The 27,069-nt window shown below is 42.0% G+C and overlaps 1 protein-coding gene across 4 annotated transcripts in view; it reads right to left on the bottom strand.

The window, feature by feature from the left end:
- Positions 1–27,069, bottom strand: part of LOC107218826 (glutamate-gated chloride channel) — a 97,133-nt gene that overhangs the window by 19,643 nt on the left and 50,421 nt on the right. For 2 of the 4 annotated variants that reach the window (XM_046730835.1, XM_046730837.1), the window contains one exon: positions 26,126–26,238. In XM_046730835.1, the coding sequence (XP_046586791.1) occupies positions 26,126–26,238 (113 nt within the window). Of the gene's footprint in view, positions 1–1,955; positions 2,024–11,976; positions 12,045–26,125; positions 26,239–27,069 lie in introns of all 4 variants that reach the window. The other 2 variants (XM_015656844.2, XM_015656845.2) reach the window with 2 other exon arrangements.

The following is a 27,069-nucleotide window of genomic DNA, read 5'->3' as shown; positions in this document are numbered from 1 at the left end:
TCAAGAATCGGCCTATTTCACCGGTAATCTAAATTCAAAATCAATGAGAATAATTAATGAGCTAGCATAAATTTTCTGGATCACCCTATCAAACAACCACAGGAATGATCTCGACCCGGTAAATTGCGAATTGATCTACAGTATCGGGATTGAATTACGCGCGACTGTGCGGCAACATGGTTAAGCCTCGATCGATCATCCGTAGGATGTGATCGAGGGCGCATAGATCGTCCTCCACTAACAGGTTCTGAACGCCTGTTCCTATTCCTACCCCCCGTTGCACTTGCAAACGTGAACGACACAGCGGCATCGGTTTTCTTCTTACCAACAACGATGTCAATGCGACAGAACCGGTGTCAGTGTGACTGAGTTTTATACGACACAACATGTTGATGGTTTTACAATAAGTGTACGATTTATACAGTAATTAAATTAAATGGGTATAATATGTAGGTATAATAGTTATGGTAAATGTAGATCTCTACTATACACAACAGCGGATGCGCGACACTAATTTAACTAGCATAATCTACGCACAGCGTGACGCGCGTCTTTCGTCTTGACCAAAATTTTACACGCCCTCTTCGTCGCGTCGCTATTTCAATTCGGCCTTTCTCTTGCCGCGAACTTTCTGCAGGGAGCTTAAGGTCGGTGGGTAAAAAGTGTATAATAGTCGAGCAGAGGGGATTCTCGCGATTTTACATGGACGGTTTTAGCCGAGGTGGTTTTTAATTTTTTTTTAACAAGTATACGTCATGCTGTTCGTAGATATACAATTAATTTTAATTTTGAGACACAAAAAACTTGAAGAGAAAACCTCGTATATACAGGTATTATATTTATATATGCGTTATACACATTTACATGTATATACTACCTAAATGCAAAGAAAGAAAGTGAGAAAGAAAGAAACAACTGTGGGTATATATGTATGCGTGTGTGTATGGCATGTGTAACGGAAAGAGGAAAAATAATGAGATAAACTATTTCAGAAACGAGGAAAGAAAAGAATTTCGGTGGAAATAAAAATAAGAGTTAGGAAGTACATTGAAAAGTTTTCACGTTTGACGGTTTATATGTATACATATATACAGTGTGACATTCCGTTGCGTGAAAACTCGACCAACCGTCGCAAATTTCATTCACGATTCGATGCACTTTGGTCTAATTTGTGAAATGCATTCACAGTTTCTTCCAAACTTTTTCGAATCCAATGTCAGATTCCGAATTATAATTTTCTTTGGCTTCGGAATATTATAAATGGATAACGTCTGGGTGGAGAAAATTTGAAATAACGCGCATGAATTTTAAAATTGAAAAAATAATGTACAAGAAAGACGAGAATCAGATCTGACATGGTTTATGTTCAACGTCGGTCGAATTGGCACCGAACGCCCTGTACACAGGGCATATATGGTTTGCATGTTTGTGTGTGTATATATAATTATATACATACGATACAGAGCCCTCGATAAATCGTATACATGACATGTATACGAATATACATACAATACGTAACGAGAAATTTATATAATATTGACATTACATGAATATTATAACGTGGATAAGAAAGGTTTAACGATGAAAAATCAACAGGTATAAGAATAAGAATAAGAAGAAGAGGAAGAAGAAGAAGAAGAAGAAGAAGAAGAAGAAGAAGAAGAAGAAGAAGAAGAAGAAGAAGAAGAAGAACAGGAAGAAACCGAAACCAACAAACAATTCAAGTATGATATACATATATAATATATATATTAAAACATGTGCTGATGATAATTACGAACACCCAAAACGCTTTCCAATCAATGTATTATACGAGTACAATGATGAATGATGAAATTTAGCTTCCTTACTCGAAATGAAAATAAAAATTGAACGAAAAATACGTCGAGAAAAATATAAGAATTATTATTTTTATTTTTATTCTTTTATTTTTTCTTCAGGGCGTTAACACTTACCATGGTAACGTCATCTATTTTTGAGATACTTCGAACAAATATGTTGACGTGGACAACCGCGGGCCCATCTAACATAGCAAACAGAACACATCCATTAATAAAACACTTAGCGGAATATTTAATTACGAAATAACCATCAGTGGGGGATAAAATGTTATTCCGCAGCCCGTTTATCATATAATCATCCGCAGCCTCTCACACCTACAATGTGTACTTCGAGGCTGTTTTCTCTCTCGCTTTTCTGCCCGCCATTCGTCGTATCGTACATATTTAATCTGTCGTACGTATAGATCTACGTTTATAAGTATGTACTGCGATTGAGTTATAGACGGACAGGATGTCGTCTTAGAGGTAACCGGAAACGACGGACTATCGGCTTACGCTGCAGCGTCGGCGAAACGTAAATCGTCGCTCCTTTTCTCGCGTGATACGTATACCTGTATACTTTTGTTCGTCGTATATTTCATGCGATCAACCCTCGTGCGTATTTTAGTTTATAATATGTACAGGGTGCCGGCATGATTCGCATGATATTTACACCCACGCGAATATTTCGATATCTTTACCCGGAGATCAGCGGAATATGTACCGAGTGAACATTTTTACGGCTATTAATGTACTTCGTTGAACGTTGCGTTAAATCCGGTCGAGTAGAGAAGAAAAAATTCATTTAGATAATAATTTGGATAAGCCGATCGACGGAGTTCGAGTATACGCAATTAAGTCGGTTGCGGAAAAATTATTCTCGTTGTATGATAAGCTTTTGGTAGCGTTGTTACCATTTTTTTTTAATAAAAAAAAAAAAAAATTGATCGTAACCAAAAGCGACAAGTGAATGAAAAATGAGGGCTTAAGTAGCCCCCAAAAACGCATCTCTGCGGCCATATGAAATTTGGTAAACGGTTATTTATCTTTTTTTCAACCCTCCCAAGAACATAAGAAACCTCGTCACCATCATCAGTCACCAGCAATCGTCTTCTGTCAGGCGTCATTTCATATTATTTATTTCACTCAGCTCTTTTCCCTCGGTCGCTTTTTTTCCCATCGTGGCTCGATCGGCGCATCATCGTTACGGAGATGTTGTAACACTTCGGTTTAGGGGTAAAAATGATGAAAAACGCAACGTTTTTTCTTTTCCTTTCTTCTCTCTCACTCTCTCTCTCTTTCTATCTCGCCCCAAACTTCCTCAACAATATTACTGCGTCTCTTCGACAAACCACCACGATCAAGACTTTCAGGAAGCGCCTTATCCGCATTTATTAACTGTCATGTAAATGGCCTTAAAATTCCACTATTGACTCGAGTAGCTCTTCTTCGACAGCAGTGATCGGTTCGCGTGTATCCTTTCATCCCTTCCAGTCACGCGATTCACTTTTTAGATAATAACCAAGTCCGGGAAGTGTTGCATGGTATATAATAAAAATGACAAAGAAAAAAAAAATAAATAAAAAAGTGTCACTATAGTGACTTTTGTGACTTTAAACGGTGCTTCGTTTGTACCTGAAATGTCGCTCTTCTTTTCTGTACACCCTATCGTCTTCTGCCTGATCCTGCTGTCCATCCCATTTATCTGTCTATCTATGTACTTATCTTTTATTCTCTGTTTACAACTCATCTATTTTATTTTAATTACCTTTTACCTCACTTGTTTCATCATCCAGTGTCTCTAATCTGACTCTATTTCCGTTCTGCGACATCTTCTGTGTATTCTGTTAATTTTATTCCATCCATTTTTATTTACATTATTTATTTCTATACACGTACATATATATTGCAAAACTCCCGTACGGACACTGAATTACTGCTTTACTATTATACTATTTTACGCGCTTAGTGTTCGACAGGGACTTGTTCCAGGGCGCAAAATAAATTCGAATTCTCTCACTCACTTACGCTCTCTCTCTCTCTCTCTCGTTTCACTCCCATTCGCACTAACGATCACATTTCTGCGAACTATCATAACGGTGTTCGTGTAACAATGCGCCGCGAGGAGAATCAGAGGGTACAAGAATGAGAATAAGAAGGAAAAAGCGCCGACCAAACGGTTCGAAAGAGGAATAGAAAGGGCGGCCAAGTAGTCGAGCCGGCGGTTGGGGCGGCGCCTTCTTCTTCCCAGTGGCGATACCTACTCACTGCCAGGGCAGACGAAGCCCGCACGGAAGTGCGAGTGAACGCACAAGTGGCTTCTATTTCTCACCGAGACTTCCGGGGCCCCCCGAACTTCCGTCCGACTCCGAGCCCCGTCCCTGACCAAGCATCAGCGATTCATCAACTTGAATGGCCCGAGATACGTGCTGTGCTTTTGTATGGGACAGGCCGGGTTTCGGGCTACTTTATGTTAGTGCCGAGAGCGAAGTGTGCCGGGTTATTTTTCCGTCCTCCTTCTCCCTCCCTTTGCGTTTTCGCATTTTTTACTACGTCAAGTTATTCAAATCCACCCGGCGCGGCCTCACTTGTTGCGGTTACGTTTCATTTTTTATTATCTTCCTTCCCTCCTTCGTACTTTTACGCTGTAATGAGATTAAGAAAGGCGAACGGTATCCTGATCCGAAGCTAAGGGTCCGATAGTTTTCACTCTCGATCGTCGTTATTCTTTCGCAGTTATCGTGTCAACGGACTAAAATTCTCTGGCTTTTCTCGCTAGGAAAATTCGAACTCCCTGACGTCTTCTCACGAAACTTAGGTAACGTTGTAACGTTGGACACCTTTTGTGACAAAGAGTTCCAGAAATCCTGCACCTTCGATATATCAATTTCGATCTAAAAAACCACCTAGTATCGCATCGTTTCACAAAAATAATTAGAAATTGAGAAATACCATTTCCGAAAGATAGCTTGACTGAATTTACGAAGCACAGCCGAAGTTTGAAGACGTTCTGTAAAAAAAAAAAGCAAGTCTTTCTTCATGGTCCCTTAAATACCCGTGCAATAACTTTCGGCTATCTTTTTAGACTCGCAATTTCGATGTGATTGCGAATTGAAATATGATAATCCACCGATATTCAGGCTTTTTTGGCTTCATCGTATGCCAGGCAACGCGTTGATAGATTTTTATCACGTTTTCGAATTGAACCTTTGTCTCCGAATTTTTAACACTCTTTATCGTCAAGCAAAGTGTGACCTAATGTATTATTTTTGTGAAAAATCTGATTGAATTTTGTGGAAAAGAGTAGAGTTCTCGGAATATATACTGAAATTTTCAGATTGGAATGAAAATAGGATCGGTGCTTATAAATGTTAAATGCATTTCAAGAATCTCGAATTATCCGAATTGCAAGTATCGATAACGATTCCACTACAATCCCATTTTCATTCACGCACTCTTAATAAGTTCAGAATTTCTCAGTGTGCGCGTTAGCATACCCAAATCTAATCCGGAACGACATATTTTTGCCCTAAGGGTTAGTAAACTTTCAATTAAAGTAAACGAATATCTGATTGCAAGATGTGTGGATAACTAACAGTCCGAATTGTTTGCTTCGTTAACAATCGGAAGGCTAAAGAAAAAATCAGCGATAACGACACGCGGAGTGTTAAAAAGTGTCGCGTGCTGAGCCGAACGATGTTTCGAAGCAATCGCACCCTCGACATTGTCGTTTGTGATACAATAAAACCGCTCAGGTATGTTTTTTTTTTTTTTTTTTTTTTTCGAAAAAATGCAGCACTGAAACTTGAGTGATCAGAATCAGGAGCTTACAGGTCGAATCGTTTCGAATTTGTGAAACCGGGAGTTATCTGATATCCACCGGCGCGCAACTTGGACTAATTTCGCAGAGGGTGAAATTGCGTGTCGAAAACGGCGATCGGGTGTCAGATAAATTACGGTCAAAGCGGACAGTTTCTCTCCTCGTTTTTTTTCCACTGCCGGTGTTTTTTTCTTTTTTTTTTTTTTTTATCTTCCCTCTTTTTTTCGTATTCAGCTGCGACGACTGTACACATTTGAGATCGCTAAACGCTGATTAAAAAGTACAAACATGCGCGGCCGGTTGATTAAATTTATCTGCTTGTCTGCAGGGAGTGTATAAGGCATGCAGAGTCGACGGGATCGCGGATAGATTACCGGGCACAGTGTGCCTTTTCAACGATAAAACGTTCGTTCCATTTAGCTCAACTTGTACGGCAATTCCGCGCCACCTTCGCCGCAGCCGCAGCCGCATTCTCGTTAAATTCTAAATCACATAGCGGCCCGATGGAGGCGCGCAGCATCGTAATGTCTACAATATTGTTTGTTTTCTTTTCGATGTCGCCATGGCAGCCTCGCGGTCGTCTATTAGGGATGTATAATAGCTATCAAACGTACAGTACGGTCGAAGAGCCGTCAAGACGGAAATACGATACGACGAAGCTTTGGAAGAGTAACCGAGTTGAATTTAGTCGAGGTAGAAAAAATTCAAATCATACGTTTGAGCCACGATGGCAGAATTGTTGATTTTTTATTTTTATTTTTTATGCTGGAGGTTGCGAATTTTGAAAGATCACGCCGTGCAATTGTTTTTGCAACGGGAACGTCGCGTCGTTTGACTCCGTCTTATTGAACTAGAGCTGATTGCGTCGGTAGATAAATTTTCTGAAAACCGTAAGAAAGTCATTTCTATTTGGCTTGAAAAATTATTACAAGCGATGAATGGTGAACCTGTACCTTGATAAAAAATTAATCCAGCGTTATCCAAAACCTGATTTTATAAATTTGCAGAGAATTAATTTACTGACAAATGAGCCAACTCGCTCATTAAAATCGGTGAAACGATGCGATTTTTTCGTTGCAGAAATGCAAAATTCAGTAATGAAATCTCTTCAAAGTCATCCATAATTGTGCTACTGTAGTTGAAATTTATAGTTTTTCAGTTTTTTCTATATCAACGGAACGTTGTTTCGACTAACAACAAATTCGACTCGATTGAATTCAGTTGCAATTTCGAATCGTCGTTACGTCATATTTCTATCTCGACAGTTCGTATGGTAAATTTTTTGTCAGTTTCATTTCCGCTCCGTGGGAGAATAAGAGGAAGATCTTAAGAGCTTGAAAATTCCTGATTAATTAACTCTGCGTAACGTCGCGTTACCGCAGGTATTGTGACATAGTTGAACCATCCGCGTGCGAAATTTGCGAACTCGTCGGTTTCCGGAATCGCAATTAATCTCCTCGGTTCTCTCGTCCCGCGTAATACCCGAAATCCGCAAACTCGAGGAATCGTTGTTCCGCGAATCTCACATCGCGTGTTTATCCTTTGCGCAGGCAAGTTGTTTGCGAGTGTAACATGAAACATGAGACTCGGGGTGTATCGACATTTCCCAGGCAACGTCTGCAAGGCAGGCGGCCGTATTGTTAACTTACGTTGTACCGTGACATAAATATTCGACGGTTTCCTCAACTCCGGGACATTCATAATTGACCGTAATTAAATGCGTCGCAAAAGGACTCGGGACCTTCTCCAGGTTCCGCGGCTTTCCCGGGCACTCGAGACGAACAAAAGCAAATTCTTAGACGAGCTTGCGACGGCCAAGGCATGCACGGTACTCGCGGATTAAGCTGTGTCACGGAATTACGTGTCCAAAAATAAAACGCTGTCATTATACCATGGAAAATAACTGTCGCAGACGTTTCTAACAACATGTATATAAATGTTTTGCACACCGGTAAAACCCGCTCGAATCTCCCCCCGGTTACGTAATACAAAATCCCTGGCGACGCACCGAATCGCAAATATACCGTCGTTTACTTATTTCTCTCTATCAATCCATACAGAGTGATAATATATTGTGCAACAAGGAGGCAAACTCGGTCTTTTCGGGCCGAGCGTAAGTTTGCAGCATGAGTCGTAGATGAATATTGCAAATACGCGCGGCGAAAAAACCGTTGCACCCTTGTTGCACACGATTCTTTGTACGATAAAAGTATCTTACGCGTTTTTTCACCAAGTACGGAATTGAGTTTAAAGTCACGTAATGTCAAATTTGTTCGTGAAAGCGTATGCGCGCAGTACAGAAAGGACCACTTTCAACTCCTAGGACTTAAAAGTAGTATTTTCAGTACAGAAACGGGTACTTTGCGTACGGAAAACAGGTATAGAAAAACGGGTGAAACATGCTCGCCACGCATAAAAAATATTGCGTCAGATTTCGCACCGTTGTAGCACGTATTCGGTGTGAATAAGCAGTGTCAAAAGTTTGGCGTTTAACCGGTATTTGCTATTAACACCGAATCCATGCAATAGACGTTGAGAGTGAACCGAGTTTAACCACCTCTAAGGTGCGATTATCGACACTTGGCTGAATCGAACAGATTTAGACGTGTTCGGTTTTGTTCCTGAACGCTGTCCATCCGCGATTTCTCTCTTCGATATATCTTCAAGTTCCTCGAAAGTGGAAGTTTCGAAGCGATCGCAGGTCTTCTCCTCCCCCTTCACCCCCGTCGCGGTAACGAGACAAACGTATCGTCCTGAGCCATACAGAGTGTTTGGGTGGAATGCCGCCCTACATGAACCAGGACAAGACGCTGGCCGCGCCAAAACGGATGTTTCCACGTGTACCGATATCCTCCACCTCCTCCCGATCCTCCTCATCCTCTTCCTCTTCCTCTGCTTCCTTCATTTGTTACCTTTCGGTTCAACCCCTCGGCGCGCCAATCTGCGCCGCGTTGCGTGTTCGATCGAGCTTTCCAATTTCCACCTGAGAGGATAGGCGTGTGTTTCAAGCGAAAAGGGAAACACGTACCTACCTACAGCTGCGAACGGAAATTGGGGACTTTCGTTTTTCGTCTGCCTTATTCCCGGCTGTTATTCGAACACTTCGTCGCGCGTTTCTTAATTGGCAGGCTAGTTACTCGACCTCGACGTTACACCTCCGTTTCTCCGCATCGTTGGAGATTCTAACTCTCGATTTCTTTTCCTTTTTTCTTTCTCCTTTCGCGGTTGCTGTTTTCGGAAATTTTCTTCAAGCTAATATCACAGAACTTTCCATTGAACCGAAGCAGTCTACGCAAAAGCCTTTTATGTATAAATAATGAAGTGATATATATATGTATATATTATATATATATACGTATACGTATGTACGAGTAGAAGCGTGTGCGTGTGTGTGTACGGAAAACTTTTACGTTATACGGCAATATGCTGGCAAAGTTGGGGAGAGAAATATAAAAGTTTCAGGGAAAAATGTTTTTCAAAATAAGAAAGTAAGCGCAATGTGCCTTTTTTTCTTCTTCCTCTTCTTCTTCCCGACGATTTCAATCCAAAATCATTTCCGGAGTAAACAACTGTCCCGACATACGACGTGAATTTATATTTTTGTTTCGTATTATAGAAATTTTCAATGCCTGCGATAAAGAGTTATTTTTTTTTTTTAATGTTTTTCCTCCCTTTTCCGAGACCGTCAACGTGCGAATAAATATTGAACAAGTTATCGTTACCTGGAATTAATGTTTCACGGCAATTAAAACTGTTCAGACTGCAATACGAATATCGAGAATTGATGGAAACTTTTTGTGTCACCGTTCGCTTTTTGCTCGGATTCTTGTTTACAGTATTTTAGATGACAAAACGAAGTCGTGACCGTCGGCTGAAGGGCTGTTTGAGTAATTGATGCACGGACACCTTCCACCCCATACATTATATCTTCACGTGTGTGTACGGGGAAGGGGGATGTTTGTGCGTAGGTATAGATATGGGCAAAGTGATCCTCGCTGTTTGCCGAAAGGTTAATCCCTTCTCTAGCCCCTACGTCACTTTGCGCAGCACGCATTTATCGCCCTGCAGGGCGACCTACAAATGCGTGTATTACATACCCATATATGTACATATACACGTAGGTGTAACCATTTTCGTAGGTAACACGTGGGTACGTATGTGTAAGTATGTGTACGTACGTATAATATGTATATATATATATATATATATATAACCTTTCGAGGCGAATTAATTCGCGCGTCAATGGGGGTCGTCCTCGATCGACGACCACCTCCGCAATTTTCACTCCTCTAATTATACCTTTCCCCTATTTCACCTTTGCTGTACAGGTGTAATACAGATATATCTATATTTACCGTGTACATAAGCCAATGTGTTTGGTAGATGTGTGTTTTATATAGTGTAACATGCGTACGATTCAATTGATTTATAATTCATTTGAACTGCGATCGCTCCTGAATCGATCTACAGGTACCGTTGCACGCCTACGTATTATGTGGGTGATGAGCGAATTGCGTGTTACGCGTCGAAAATGTAAAGAGAGGCAAGTCGGTGTGGGGGATAGTAAAAAGAGACAGGAAGAAAAAGCGTAAAACCGTGACTTTTTGATATTATTTTACCCCGTCCGCAACGCGATCGCCGGTGAACGCGAATTATGTTCGGACACGTACAACGTATACTCTGACGTAAAATATGTGTAACGTGTATAGACAAGTAGGTATATGGGGTGTAAAAGCGGGGTAAAAAATGCTGGCTTTTCACATTTTTTCGTGTGTCTCAACGTCGTGCGATGGATTTGTTGCCTTTGGTTTTCTTCTCCTTTTCATCGAGACGAAAACAATACAGGGTAAAATACGGTATAAGATACGTGAAACGGGAAATAAAAAGGTGGGGAGGACGGACTTACGCGCGACGAGGTGATTTTTAACAGGTTCTTTAACACACGTATATGTATACCTATATTTATTCGTGTGTAGTGATGGCGCTGAAAAGTGCAAGGTACGAAATAATGAGGTTGACTTCTGCCGCATGCCGCGCTATCTAAACTTCTATTGGTGTTGGGATTCGGGGTATATTAGATAACTGTGCGATGACGGTATTATGTATGGTGAATAAGTATCGCGTAGGTATTGCATATAATTTATACGCAGGCTGATTATTCCGGTTTTTTTTTTTTTTTTGCTCGACGTTTGTCAAGAGAGCAAAAAACACAATACACAGTATACTTACATTTATAGACTTTTGTCGAATCGAGGCTAGGACTGCAAACGGTGAAAATTGTTTTCGGTCAATTTTCAAAATACGTTAATTATATCCTCGATTTTCTTCAACCATCTCGAAATGTATTCGAGGTTTATTCAAATCCGGAATTATCATCCGGTATGCGTTATATCCATCCCTACGCATGTACGTATCGAATGTTGTGTCGATGTTTGTGTCTGCAGGGTGAACCAAGTTAAAAATACCACCCCCGAATAAACCGCCCTCAAATGAACGATGTAAAAAGTGAAAAATCGCGTTCCTTGACGGGCTGAACTTTTACCGAAGGTTCGAAAAAACAAAATAACTTTCTAAAAAATTACTGCCCAAATTTTATCGCGCCTTTCCATTACATTATTATACTATATATCTATCCATCTATCTATATACTATATACTTTTTACGCAAAGCCCGTGTCGAGAAGAATATTGCCCAATTTTGCCGAAAGGTATTTGAAAGGAAAGAGTATAAATGTATCGAGGTTAATATGTTTTTTTTTTTATTTAATTTTTTTTTTTTTTTTTTTCTACAAAGTGGAAAGTTTTAATCCGGGCAATTAACCCTGAAAGGGTTTCAGCCCTAATGCCGCATATATCGGATATGACGAGGCGAGGGGGGAGGGGCGGGCAAGGCGGGGCGAGGCGGGGCGGAAATCCGGACGGTGGTTGAAATAAATTGGCCACCCCGCGACAAGTAGCGACTAATCCTATGATGCTTGCTTATATGCTTATAAAAACGTTGATAATTGATGATAAATATGTGTGTATAATGCCGTTTCTCACGTTACATCGTGTGTAACATTAATAATAATGATATTAACAATAATAATAAAAATAATAACAATAACGGGAATGACGAGGAATATGCTTGCGGGATGTACATAGTATATTTATATTTGGTTGTGTATAAGAATAGTATTAGTAATGATAATAATGATAATAATAATGATAATAATGTGGCTTTGATGCCGCTTGCAACAGCTACGTCATAAACTTTAATTCTACCTACTTGCACCTCTATACAGGCGGAAGCGATCAATCTCGCATACCGTTTCCGCTGATAATTCTGCGTACTTACCATCTTGATGTCACTAATTGTTGCAATGCTTCGTACAAACAGGTTAACCCGGACAATGGCCGGCCCATCTAAGGGCAAAAATAACACAGCCCCTTAATGAGTTAAGCTACGGCATAGCGTGGATTCTGGATAATTCAGGGGGCGGGTGGTTGCGGTGATGGAGGGGGGGGGGGGGGGGGGCGGGGGCAACATTTTTATTCTCAAAGATATCAACCATATATGTATGTGTATGTAGGAGGTGACACAGGCGAACGATGACAACTTCACACGGGTTACACGTATTATGTACATAACACATATATACATATAGTATATATGTTTGTATGTCAATTCGTTTTATGTCTCATTCTAAGCCTCCTGGTCGTTGGATTTTTCGTTTCTGAACATCGGTTTCCGAAATTCGCTGGTGATCGGCGACGACGGTAGAATATAGATTTAAACAGAATAAAAATAACTGTCGTAAAGTAATTAATCACAGGTTGATCGAATTACTGCTTGTTGGAAAAAAGCTAATTGATCCCGATTGAATTCGCTGTTTTTTTTTTTTTTTTTCTCATCATTTGGACACGTTTCTAATTAGGTACGATTGGCGTTGAAGAGGAAAATAATGAAAATTATCCCGTGTTATATAATTTGAATTCGATGAATTACGCAGAATACACGATACGCGAATTTTCAAGGGATAAAGAACTTTTTGAAAAGTTCAGTCCGGTACAAATATTGAAAACAAATATTTACTATCGACAACCCCGGAGGTAAGAATCGCTGCATCCGTTGAATGTCTCAAGAAAATACTGTTGACTCGCTTTCTTAATCAGCATATCTTATCGTTAGAGAAAAAAGTAACAGGAAATAACTGGCTCGCTAATTTTTATTTACCGAGATACGCATAGCGACTGTTTCAAAAATTTCTTCGTTCAATTTCGAGATGTTATCTGTACAAATAAAATGATTCTTCACATCCTTGAAAATGAAATGTTACCAAATTATGTGCACGTACAAATTGCTTCAAATATTTGAACATTTTGTACGACGAGAAGCTTTTTTCATTTCAAATTTTTCTTCACCTCGACTTGGATAATGACGTCTCAGATGAACCAAGTTTTGCGGCGAAGAAAGAAAATGAACAAATCAACGAATTAACAAGATTCTGATAATGTTTAAAAAGATGAGCCAAACGGGTCGATCGCTTTGGGCGCGTTGGTTGCTTTTCAATTAATTTTTGTTTCTTGTGTTTTTCACTCACAATTTTGTTTCACACAATATGTAAACACATTTGCCAGTTTCTTACACGCATATATGCACACACCACCTGGCACAAGGCCTTTCACTTCAATTAACGGAGTCGCGAAAAGTCGCAAAGTTACGTAATTATGTAGTCCGCTTGTTTTTTTTTTTTTTTTTGTTTTCTTTTTTCCTCTTTTTCTCTCGATCTCCATCTTTTTCATGGAATAAAAATAATTATGACGACTGTGACAGTGACGATGCTGATGTCAAATATACACGAATAAGTATTAGAAAAATCAAGTAACTTGTCGTTAGAAATTTATATTTATGTACGCGAGTGAATCATTGAGCCTAACATAAACAATAAGGCAGAGTATTACTTTGGTGGCTACGTTTTATAGCCATAACGATAATCGTTTATTTTCATTTTCGATCAATTATGCAGGAACACGTTTATTTCTTTTTTCACCCCATTTCATAACGTATTAAAAAAAAAAAATATTCAATCCACTACTCTACGATCAATATGTAATATATTTATCGATGAGCGTACGACGCCGTATAAAATAGTAGAGTAGGTAACCTAACACGTAAAACTTTGCCAATAAATATTCACATGTGTGTTACATATATTATACAACAGATACGGAAAGTATGCGTAGGTATAATAAATTGCATACGCGGTTATACGTTTTGGAATGATTAACGGGTGAAGGAGGAGAAAGATGTGAAAAAAAAATAAAATAAATAAAAAATGAAAAATTGAAAGAAAAAAATTTCGTTTCCGCATCGCTGCAACGAAGGCTTGGTGTAATTTAAGAAGTAATACACTTTCACCGCTTCTTTCTTCGTTTATTTATTCATATATTGTTATTATAATTTCTTTTTTTTTTTTGTTTTTTTATCTTTCCTTTACTTATCTTTGCCATCTTATTATTGTTATTATTTTACTTATTATTGTTATTTTTTTTTTCTCAAGGTTCAAACGAGAAGGGCTAAAATGTCTGAATGAATTATTCAGAAAAGTTTACCATCTCCGTTGACAAGGCTTAAGCCTGTTTCTCCCCCAGTTTGTATCTCGGGCCAAATATCGCGCATAATATTGTATTCGAAGAAATAATTTACACACAGGAGCCGGAATTTCGGAACGATGAAATTATTTCACGCTGGTATATACGGTATACATAACGACACTCTGTATACACCTATTTCGAAAGATCTATACATACATATACATATATATTATATATATTAAATATATTATATATATATATATTAGGGTGGTAGTTATTTAAGGTGTTGGCGCATTTTTTCGGGCTGCCCCCCCAATTCAACTGCAGGTATTTAAAAAACGATTGCTTAATTTTTTCAGATACGCATCTCATTTCTAACCCCTCCCACCAACAGAGTGAATTTCCCAATTTAAAATACACGTACTTCTTATAAATGAAAAAAAAAGAAGAAAAATCCGAGATTTCGAAGGTGTGCAATTCGCCGAGATTACATGGAACGATGATGTGAATTTTTTCCTCATATAGTATCAATAATGTCCACTAAAACCTTGCGGTTACAGATTTGTTTTAAACATTGTTACTCTTGCAATAAAATATATACTGAGAATATGTGTGAAACGCGTGTATTTTAAATGGGGAAATCCATCCTGTTAGCGGGAAGGATTAGAGTTGAGATAAAAATCTTTGAAAATATTGGGCAATTAGTTTCGAATCATTTGAAATTGATTTGGCGGGGAGCCGAGCAAAAATTCATGGCAAACTAATCAAAGGCCACTTTAAATATGCATATTATACCTACATTTCGGGCAAGGAAATTAGACCGTCGCTACGGTTAACCGATTCGAGACAAGTAGTAAAATCCAAGAACGCCCAAATTCATTCCTTTTCAATCGATCGTTAGAGCAATTAATTTTATCATAAACTTCCGGCTGTGGGATCGCTAAAGGAGGAAGACAGGGGCCAGAATATCGCTGATACAAATATACGCCGTGTGTCGCTAAAAGCCGACTTATCGCCTTGGCCCGCAGACCGGATTCCCACCCTCCGATTATCAACGAGCAACGATAAATATTTAAATAAAGAAAAGATCGCAGTATCGCGGAACGCGTGTTTCGCTAGAATTGAAACTCAATAATGGCGTGAAGCGTGATTTTTCTCGCGCATTACGTACAATATTACGGTATATACCCGGAAATAAGGATGCTCGACGGCCGCGGGTATACGTAACGTCTTAATACCCGGGACAAAAGATAACGGTATATAATAAATACGAGGGTACATTTTGCGCAGTAAAACCGAGCCTCCGCATAAAACGGCACCGCAAAGCACAATTATAATCACCGTGCGTACGTGCCGCACACACGGGAAATAATTTTTGCATCATCTATCGTGGAATGAAAAAAAATAGGCGGGCGCCTCGGCGGTGGCCGGGGTTGAACAATGCAATTATGGGGGGTGAAAGGTGAAAGGAGAGAGAGAGAGAGAGAGAGAGAATGTCGGGGTCGCGTATCGAGCGCTTCTTTGGCGAGGGCTGGTGTTGGAAAGTGGGTGGAAAAGAGGTGAGGGGGGAATTGTCGCCATTTAAATCGCGGCACGGCTCCCGGCCTCTCGCCACCTTCCCTTTCCTTCCCTCTTCTTCCCCCTTCTTCTTTCCTCCGTTACAACTCCACCTTGAGCAAAAACCCCGGGATCTCTGTGACACGCGACGTGTAAAACCGTAAAATTTTAATCGGTTTATCGAGACGATGAGACCAAGACGCTGCACGTAGCGCCGACGCTTTCTATTAAGCTCGTTTAGAGCCAGATCTCGCCGCAAGGGCCGCAAGGGCCGCAAGGGAGGAAGGGCGGGTCACACCCTATACGCGTCCCGCATGCATCGAGCGAGTATCGCGGCTCTCGATCACGCCGCTTCGCGAGGCTGCAGTGAAAGCCATCCCCCCCAAACCCGAAACAAGGGAAAGATTAGCCGGCGATGAAGGGCGCCGGGCAAAAGGGGTGGGCTGCAGGAGATAAGTCTAGGCGAGGCTCGACGAGGTGGCCAGCGATAAGTGGCGCTAACGATGTGCCGGGAAAGAGAGTGCCGGTGAAAAGGCGAAGCTGCGAAGAAGCCGAAGAAGGCCAGCCTTCGGACGGACGCCTCAGCTGCACACGGCCAAGTGTCTCCGGGAAAGAAAAGTGTAAGGCGCGCGTCTGATGTCCGGAAGATAAGCCATTTTTATCTCATAGTCGGCCCTGCCTACCTTCCACCTTCCCTCTCTCCCTCCCTCCCTCCCCCTCCCCCCCCCCCTCATCCTTTCACAGCGCTCGCGTTATATTCTCCGCAAAAAGTTTCGAGCCCGTCCCCCTCCTCACCCCCGCGTCCCGTCCGAAACCAACCCCTGGCTCCTCGACGTGTTACAGATGATGAAACTGGACAAGCCACGCCGCGCTGAGTCAACTTTGTGAATAAATTTTGAACCCCAATTAAAAATTTCATCTCAACTCGCGTTAACTCCGGTATTATGCCTACCTACCGTAAACCTCGAGGTGAATGATCCGTGCGTAATTTTTTATATTTTTAGCCTTATTCATTTTTTCCGAAACCCCTGCTCCTCGCAAGTTATGTACTTTATACCGCAGTAACCGAATCCATTACTTTATAGCTGGTAAGAATTTTTTTTTTTTTTTAATTCTGACACGATAACTATTTGCACTCGGGATTTGGAGATTTTTACACAGGTGATACTTGAAAAGGTCGAGCTTACGAGGTTGACGTTGGTAACGATACCGTACCAAGGGATGTTTACGAAAAATTGTTACTTCATTGTTAAATCTTAATAAACGAAATACACTCGCATTTTTAAAAGCCGACTCATTGAAACTCGTTGTAAAATCGCACAATAATTATTGTTTACCTGATGTTTCTCTACGTTAACGGTACCGAATTCAGTCTGGTTCGAGGTTCCGTTGGTTCATTGCCGCGATACAAAATTTGAATCACGACCGGCACAAAGGACTGTACATTCACCCTTGATCGCACTTAAAGCTCGGCATTCCCCCGACAAAAGGATTTGAGAACCGCGATAATCTCCCGTGTCGGATCCTCAAAGTAACCGAGGACTTCATCCGGCACCTGTTTGGCATTCGGTACAACAGCTACCTGCTGATTCGCCGTTCTATTTTCGCCGACAGATCGGTATCAAACGAATTTTGGCCGGTGCACGCTGTTCGCGTACGTATACCAGCCATTCGCTCTCTTTGACGCACTTGTGGTCGAATTACCTCTAAATTCCAGCCTCGTTTTTCATTCCTCGTGAAGTTTCACCTCGACTTCCGTCCATCGGAGCATCGACGACGGGACTCTCGATTTCAAGGTGTTTCCAAGTCGGCTCTGGAAGTGATTCGCCGAGAATATCAGGCAAAACAGTCCCGAGTACCGAAACCGAAGCACCGAGTGTCCTCTTGGTGAAAAGCTCGAAGCCGACTTTTAGGGAAATCGAATCGATGGCCGATAAGAAGGAAACTGATCGGGCATTGATATGGAAACGCGTTATCACGGAAGCCGTAACCAATCCCGATCGGAACCTTGGCATTCCGCGGGTCTTCCGGAACGAATATTCGCCCGGAGAACTGGGTTGAGGAAATCATTTAGCCCGGTCTCTCGCAGACGACACGACGTGTGCCGAGAACGACCTGAACTCGGGCAAAAGTCGTGTGGAAAAGGGGCGTAACGCGTGTGTGTATCCACTTGCCGGTGTACCGGCGTCTTCTCGCCGGCTCTTTGAGACAGGAAAAGGAGATCGGTTTTCTCGCAGCGTACCTTACACGTATTGCCGGGCCACGTATCCGCCGCGTCGTTCAAAAAGATCAAAGGTACTTTCCGCAGGGAAAACCTATTTATCGGACTAACGCAGGGCTTAACAGTGTTATCGACGTGACGTCGTTCGCTCCGCGACCCGGCATATTTCCTCCGGACGACGCATCGTCCTGATCCTTGATCCCGGTCCTCGTTCTTCCGAGTTTAAAGTCACCTTGAGTCACGGTTACGCGGCGCGTGTCACTCGATACCGGCAGACGACTTATTTACATCCCCCACCGTCGAGGGGGACGACTTTTAAGGAACGGTGTGTCTCCGGGAATGTCTTTTCTCGTATAACCAGCCCGTTAAACCGGTTAGCTGCAATCAGGGCGAAAGTGGTTGTCGTAAGTAGCAGACCTCACTCGCTCGCTCACCGGCGTTCATCGGAGAGACCTGCGTTTGCAATTTAGGTCCAAGCAGCGATTCCGAAACGACCCCGCGTCTGCCGCCTCAACAAATTTCAACTGATTATACTTGAAAATACTAGTAAACTCATCCGCGCGGTTATAATCTGAATATTTAATAAAGAAGAACAATTTATCTTACTCGAATTATCATAATTTCTTGAAAACTTTCGGACTCGCTCATCGCGTACAACGAGGTGCTTATCATTACATAACCTAACAAGAAGTACCCAACCGACAAGTTCTTACCAACGGGTATCAATTTCTCGCCTTTTTTACGCGGTGCGAATCGCTCTCGGCAGTGTTCAAATGAAACGCGAATCGTCGGAAGATGTTTGCAAATCAGCGGGGTAAAAGAATGCTTCCGACGTAATTAAACACCGTCAAATCGTTCCTGCCAAGGTCTGGGATTACCTCGAGTGCCTGCTTCGATAGGAATGGGTGATATTTTTCGATGAAATTAGTCCAAGTATGAAAGGTATGGTAGGTATTCCTGAAAACAAGCGAGAGAATTCGAGCCTGCGGGAGGCCGCGGCGGAATCGACGGGGCAGTTAAACGGGCAGGAGGGGGAAGGCTCGTATAATCATCGCCGGCGATAATCAAACCGGCAATCTTCCATGCGGGTGTCATCCCCGATCCTCGCAGAGAGCTCCTTCCCGCCCTTCGGGGTCCTCTTCTTTTTTCCCTCCCACCGGCGTCAAGCAAATTAGACTTTCCATTCCTTTCCGCGACCCAGCCTGACCCGCTCGCCCCTCAAGGGCGTATCCTTCGTACACATGGGGCACATTCAATCTTTCCGGACGACATACCCCGGGATTGGAGTTACTTCCAAGTTCCAGCGCGTCATCGTGCAAACCGTCCCAGCAAGGTTAGCGAGCGCATGGGTCCCTTCTTTAATTCAGAACCCGTTGTCGCCGTGTATTCAATTTCCTTTTTGCAGGCTCGTCTTCTTCCACTCTATCCCTCTCACTTTTTTTCAGTTTTTTTTCTCTACCCCCTTCCCTTCCCTTTGCCCCTTCTTACACCCTTCATCGACGGACGAGGAAAACTGTGCTGACTGACTGCCGCCTCTTCGAATGAATCCTTCCTTCGACAAGAGAAAACTGCCGGAGACGTTACAACCCGAGAGTTATATAAACATGCAGGAGCTAACTCACCGAGTTCTATACATATGTACATTTATATAAATGCACATGTATGTACGTGTATATATATATATATGCATGTATGTATTTATGTATGTATGTATATACCACATCGGAATGCGGAGCAAAGAGGGAGAGAATTTTATTGCGAGATAAAATTGAATGCGAGGTTTTCATCTAACCCTCACAAAAGGGGAAAAGGATGCTTTCTTTTTTTATTTCCACAAAAAGGAAGAAAAAAAGAAAGAAAAAAAAAAAAAACACGAGTCACAGCCCTCCAGGTTTGTAAGTGAATTATTACCCACATATATACATGTATACATACATACCAGCGTCGAAACGGCAACCAGTCGAATTTCAGCGAGTAGCCCGAAGCGTAGAAAAGGAAATTACAGAAATACCAAAGCTCAGATATACGGGGTGCTCTTCTGGCAATCGATGCCACTTGTTACGTTACTCGAAAGCTCGAACCCTGTAGCGAAAATTCCGTCTCCCTGCAGGGCGTATCGAATGCTGTGGTTACGAAAATTACGGACCCACTGCCTGGTGACGAGGTATCGAGAGATACGCGGCTCGCACAGAGAGTCGTAGACGCGTACGAGGACCACCCTCATCCCCCTCGTCGCCCCCTCCTTGCCAACCTACGTGCGCCTTTATGTACGGAGAGTGAACATATTCGTTAATTATACGTCAGCACGTACCGATGCTCGCTCGAGACATGCGCAACAAAACGAATTAAGCCCCATCCATATTGAATTATCGGTTGGGGCGTCCCGGAATATGACGTGGGCGGTATACCTACGTACAGAACATAGTTCGGTTCGTACCGCTGGTCCGCGTGTATGGATTACTCGCGATCTGTTGCGGATACCAGAACCCTGCTGACACACACACGGGGTTGTAGAGTCGCAAAATTTTCGCCCGATAGATCCCTCGGCGCAGGCGCGAATCTCGTTCCTCGTCGAATTACTCAAAGGTGGAGGACACTCGCGATTCGGTCGATAGGCCAGAGTTTTGGAAAGGACGACCGGGATACGGTTGAAACGGGTTTTGAAAAAGCTGCGAAACGGCACGACTCTGGGAAACTTGACAGAAGAATCAAAACTGACCGAGGCGATACTAGGGTGGATAGGCACTTGATGAATTCCCGTGGATAAGCGGTTATAGCATCGTTTCATAACTTTTTTCCCCGTTTTTTCCGGTCTGTTGCTTAACCGGATTGCACAAGCGCGAGGAATTATCCGCTCCGAGAGATTCGGCTCCCATCCTTTTCCCAAAGAAGAGTTTTATCACACTCGGTATAAGGCGGGCAGACACTGCATGTAAAACACAGACACAGGCGTAAATGAAATGGGTTCCGGAGGCTGGGTGGGTTCGGGCATCTTCGCGGGTTCTGAAATTTAGTGTTCGGCGTATGGTCCAGGGCACGGGGAAAGCCCGCTGCAAGCTTTCACCGTGAAAAAGAAAGCACGCGCGCACACGTGCGCGATATACCTGTAGTATAACGTGTGCGTGCGCGCGTTTGTCTGCGAGAGTACACAACACTGGCTTAGAGTAGCTGTTGGGAGTCTCAAACCGCGTGATCTATTGCTCAATTTTACCTACGCAACCCCTAGGCGCTAGTTTATTCACCGTGGCTCGTAAGGATCAGAACCCTTCGCGGGCGTGCTGCTTCTTCTACCGCGCGTGGCGATGGTGCCGAGTCGCGTGTTCGTTTAACTTTATTTATATCCCATAGCCCGTTGTTGAACCTGCCCTCGCCAGATATGGACTCTCCTCCGAGTACCATTAAGGAAATCCCGTTTATTACATACCCTTTCCAAATACCCAATGGCGATGCGATTGCTGTTACTTGGTTTCACCCCACTTCGCACGGTCTCTATCACTCTCGCCCTCTCGTTTTTCTTTTTTTACTTTTTTCTTATTTTTTTTTTTATTTTATTTTTTTTTTTTCTTCATATCCCTCCGTCAGTCCGTCAGTGCCAGGAACGAATTCGTTTCACCCGCCTCGGTCTTCGGTCGTAGGCATTTTTTTATTCCTCAAATTAACGTCCCTCTAAATTGGATTTTGTATGTTTCGCGTCTGTTTACTCGAGCCGAGTGTCATACGCACGATTTTGCGTATTTTAATATCGCGTACTGCAGTCAAGACCTCTAAATATGTTTACTCGTTGAATAATTTCAAATTTCTGTCAATCGATTGAAACGGCACGCAATATGAACTGCACGTATGACACGACGAGGAGCAGGAGGGGACGAAACTGTGATTAATCTAGCGTGGCTGGGCGATTCGCGAAATTACTTCTTTGTCATATTTTCACTGCCGTGATAGTATCGATCGAATTTCAGCATCGCGAAGACTAACTTTGTTTCGAGTAAGGAATTATGTTTCGAGCAACCGTAAATTGTCACAGCAATAACCACGTAAGCTCTCTGACATAAATTTAATTTACGATTAGTTTAATACACCTCTGTAATTTTGACTCAAGTATAGTTCGTCTCAACTGGATAATTGACTGTATTATCAAAACACCGTATAAAAATGTCGGATCAACTCGTACATATGGTATCTTCGTTATAAAAACTATGTACAAAACTTTTTCTTACTACATAAACAAAATATAAATCAATTCAATTTACTGAAATTTCTCAGTGAACTTTCAAACAAGTATACACACGTAACATCTGATGAAATATATTTGCTCCGAAATTGCCAAACGTATTCATCTACATCAAATACTGTATTGTATAAGATGTCTGATTATTATTTATAAATGCGCAAAATTATAACCCGCGTATAACTATGTGATACATAATCGTATACGTACGTTAATCACGTTATTACCTGTAATTACAGACGAGTTGAAATACGATTCCCAGGGTGATCCAAATGACAATTTGAAGAGCACGAGCTGGTATACGTAGGTATACCATGTATCGCATAGGCATATAATGCTCAAGGCTTAAGATAGTTTCAACGCTTGATAGAGGATCGGTATAATTAACGCGCGTCTCTCTCTCTCTCTCTCTCTCTCTCTCGGAATATCTCCCCAGCGTTAAATCTTCGTTATCAGGATCGCCTGGCTCTCGTTGAGGGGTGTGTAAGAGGTATAATTAGCAAGGTGTGCGCATCCGTTGAATTCCGTGAAGTTCGTTGCGGACGTCGGGATTCCTTGGTCCACAAATCTGTTTAGCTTGCAGGCGCAGTTCTGGCTAATCTACGCGTCTCTCTGTGTATAAGCCTATATTTTATATAATATATTTAAGCGTATACAGTTACAGGGCGTTACGAGGCGCGGGCGGAAGGCGTTTTGAACCCTCACCCCGGAGGTCGGCGAACCTGTAAGTCGAAATTTAAATTCGAAACTTCGGGTTATGGCGCGGGGTGTATAAGCTAAGCGTGGCTGCCGAGTCGGTGCGCGTCGCCTCGTTATCGTCGCTCAACAAATTACAAGTTTGTATAATTTCCGCGAACCTCGCCGAAGATCAGCCAATTTTCCCGGCACCGTCCCTCACACCTCCTCCGCCATCCATCCCCCGCAAACGCGGCCAAGTATCCTCCATCCGCAACGCAGCGCACCCCCGAGCTCACGCTTTCCCGTAGATGCTGAACGACCGCGTCACGTGTGTACGTATTGCGTTGTGGGTGTGCCTCGCTACGGGCGGTATCGTATAACTTTCTACGTACGTACGTACGTATGTGTAATATAACTTATAGACGGGCGTGCAGATCTACCGATGTACGATGTCACGTCACTTCGGTCAATAATTCAACTCCGCTGGAACGCTGAGGTAGGTGTATAAAAGGTGCACGTAAACCATATCGAATCTCATATGTTATACGAATATTTTCACGACGTTTTACCCTGGGAAACCGAACGGCAAGACGGTGCTGTTTCAAGACCCGATCGTTTTTACTCGTAACACATCGTTTTTTTTTTCAATTTTCGTTAGGTCCGTAACTCTGTGCTGTCTTGCAATTTTTTTTTATCGAAACTCTCGATACACCCGAGCGCGGAGAAACGATTTTCGTTATTATCTCGGAATTTTAGTCAAGGCAAATTTCTGCAGTGATTCGGTATCTCAGCTGCGTAAGAATTACTGTAATTATTTTGTAACCAATCACGAGAACGAAAATAAATTTCAACCAATCAGGCACAAAATTGGGTGAAAAATTACAAACAGTAATAAGGTACGAGTAGTGATAAGGACTAACGTAATGTAGACATTTACGTTATTGACTCCGAACTCATTGAAAACGATCACATTTCTTGTCGAGTATGAAGAATAAAATTTAATGAACAGATCCACCGTAATTTATAAACCCAACAAAAAGAGAACGATGCCGTTGTAACGTTGGCAGAGATATAAATTCGAATAAAGACTATTGCCAAACGGAAATAACTGATTCTAGGCATCGTAGGTTTGACTTTAAACCCCTGCATGACGTAACGCGCGTTTCGAATATATCGCACAAACGCAGAGAGAGAGAGAGAGAGAGCGGTACTGCCGGTTGATAGATTGCTTGAAATTCGTAAGGGGCAGGGTTATCGGTTGGATGGGAAACGAGCCATAAATGTTGGGCCAGTTTATGGAAAGGATGCGGGGTAAAGTCCCGTTTCGAATACGTAAACACCGAGATCTGAAATTGAAGTAACTTCCGGAGGAGCGAAACGAGGCAGTGAAAATTCTATAACGGACCGAATGTACGCCCAACTAACTCGCCGATCTTTTTCGCGGCTAGGCTGCAAGTACTTGTAAATACGAAATTCACAGCGATATACCTCGAGAGTCGGTATATCCGCAATGTGTGCGATAAAATTTCAACAGGCTAGACAAACTTCGCTATGCGGACGAGCGCTGCAAGAGGTAGCGTAGGTACTTGTAAATATGCAGAGGCTCAAAGTGTTCTCGCGCGCACGTGTCAGATACACGTATGTACGTACGTAGGTACGTGAACCTTATTTATCCCGTAGACATTTTACATCCCTTGGGTTAAATTCCTGTGAAATATCTGCCTTGCCGATGCGTCGAGAGAAATTGCGCGAGTTTGGGCAATAATTTTGAAGATCTTACAAGAATACCTGCAGATTCCGTTTCGTTGATTGTACGTATCGCGGATGTTTTTTTTTTCTTTCTTTTCTTTTTTATAACCAATATATTTTCGATTCGTTTCTAAATATTTTTGTGCTTCATCTTATACGGCGTTTAAATTATACTCGGTAAAATGAAGGAAGAAGAAAACGACGACGATCAAAAGAAACAACTGGAGAGGAAGACGAGGGCAAAAAGGCGAATCACAGTTTTGGGCGTGTATAGTAATTCATTCGTATGCACGGTGCATAAATAATAACGCATCCTGTCTGCAGCGCGCGTTGTTTAATTATTTAATTTCACCAGGCTCGAATTTTTCGGGTAATTTCATGGTTAATGCTCATTGCCAGGCTTAATGCGAACCCCTCTTCAGATGGGTTATGTTGAAAGGAATTTCACACGTTTTAACTCTAGGTTTGTACCAAACGACAAGGGAGTTGAAGAGCTGGGGCTTCCTGGGAGTGTTGAGGCGAAAAAGTTTAAGTGAAAAATATGCTCCGTCGGTAGAACATTTTTTCAACATGGAGATTTCGTCTTCGGTTTTTGTTATAATACATTGCGACCCTCTCCCCCCACCCGTGCGGAATTCAAGATAACATATTGGGCACATTAAATCTGCAACGGATGTCAAAGATTATGTAAAGTCAAATATTTCTCAATTTAAATTAATAGTCGCGATGACCTGCAGGTAGATTATAAGAATGCCTTAATTTATACACAGTCAGGTATTCTCGCAATAAGAATATCTTGACGAGTCTCCGTACAGCTGAATATTTAAAGAATAAGATAAAAATGAAAATAAAAATGACACAGAATAAAGGATAAAAATAAAAACTGTTCAAGTCTTCCCCCCCCCCCCCCCCCCCCCCGCGTGATTATCAACGCGACGATTTAGCATCACAGATTAAATTTTAATTTATGCGCTGATCAATATGCGGTGGCTATCAATTCTTGTTTGCAATGTAAGCAGCCGGGAGATATTTAAATTCGATAAATACAAGGGTTTTATTCAACTTTACGTCCGAATAGGTTTTACGTCGTAATATTTCACAGGTATCTCTTTTGCTGTATAATCTAAGGTACATAATTTATATTATACATTATTATTTTTTGTATCGTTGCACTAGACGCGTTATATTCATTTCGTATAACGAACCGGTATTATTTTCTCAGCATTCTTTGTATTTCACCCTTGATTCGCGCAATAATATTGCAACGCGCGAACGCAACACGTAATTAAAGTATACGACGATGAATATAATAGCTCCTCGGTAGTGATAATAATAATAAGGATAACAATAATAATAATAATAATAAGGATAACAATAATAATAATAATAATAATAATAATAATAATAATTGTAATGATATAACAATACGTTACGTGTTACTTGATAGATTTTTTTGCACAAATACGGATTACTTACCCGTCCCATTCTCCCCGCTCGGACGTATTCGAGCGTCGTAACGCCCCGGGCCGAGGATGTTGTCCAGGACCTGCTTCTCCTTCTCCCTGAAGTTCACCTTTCCCGACGTACATCTGTAATCGATCGTTAGAAAACACCGATTAAATATTGCCTCGAAACGCGGTGAGGATGACATTATATCCCGAGAAAAGAGTTTTACTCGCTATAGAGGAAGCCTTATCTTTTGTTTTGCACTATTTGTTTTCAACACCGAAAGGTTTTCCCGCACACCTATAATTCCCAAGTATACGTACAACGTACGCGAAACATTCGGATCCGTTGACCAATCGGTAGGTATATGAATTATATGCATATTGTAAAGAAAGCAAGTTACACCTTTCAAGTTTTCACAGAAATTCAATACGATTCATACGTAAGGTTGCCAAGAGAGAACAGTGGTATTGGCCCAACAATGTCGAGAGGCTGAGTGTCTGTCCTTTGGCTAAGAAATTAATACCCTTGCCAAGTTAAGGGAGGCAAAAGCCACCGGAATTACGACAAACAGGTTCGCAACTATGTTGAGAAACGTGGCAAAGAGATACGGAATGGAAGTGAAGATGGAGAGACAGAGGGACGCTCCGGGGAAGACGTTATTGCCACAAAAGACAGACTCGAAATATCTCTCGTCGTGCCTCGAAGGTTGGTCGCGCTTCGGTGGCTAGACGAAAATTTTAATGGTTAACGCGTAAGGCAAAAGCGTGTTGAGTTGTACGCCGGTGTGTTGTATCGTATACGTACATCTGTTATACGAGCGTACATTCGCCAACATGTCCCGCAGTCGTGCTCTTTGAAGTCGGTGAGCTTCTCTGTTCTTTGAAGAGATTCACGCAGTTAATTGTCAGTTTGAAACCAGCGGAAGAGGAGGGAATGAAAAAATTAGGACGAAAATAAAAAGAAAGGGAAAA

Source organism: Neodiprion lecontei, chromosome 2 (genome assembly GCF_021901455.1).
Source record: "Neodiprion lecontei isolate iyNeoLeco1 chromosome 2, iyNeoLeco1.1, whole genome shotgun sequence".
Classification (NCBI taxonomy): domain Eukaryota; kingdom Metazoa; phylum Arthropoda; class Insecta; order Hymenoptera; family Diprionidae; genus Neodiprion; species Neodiprion lecontei.
This window is presented reverse-complemented; position numbering and strand designations above follow the sequence as displayed.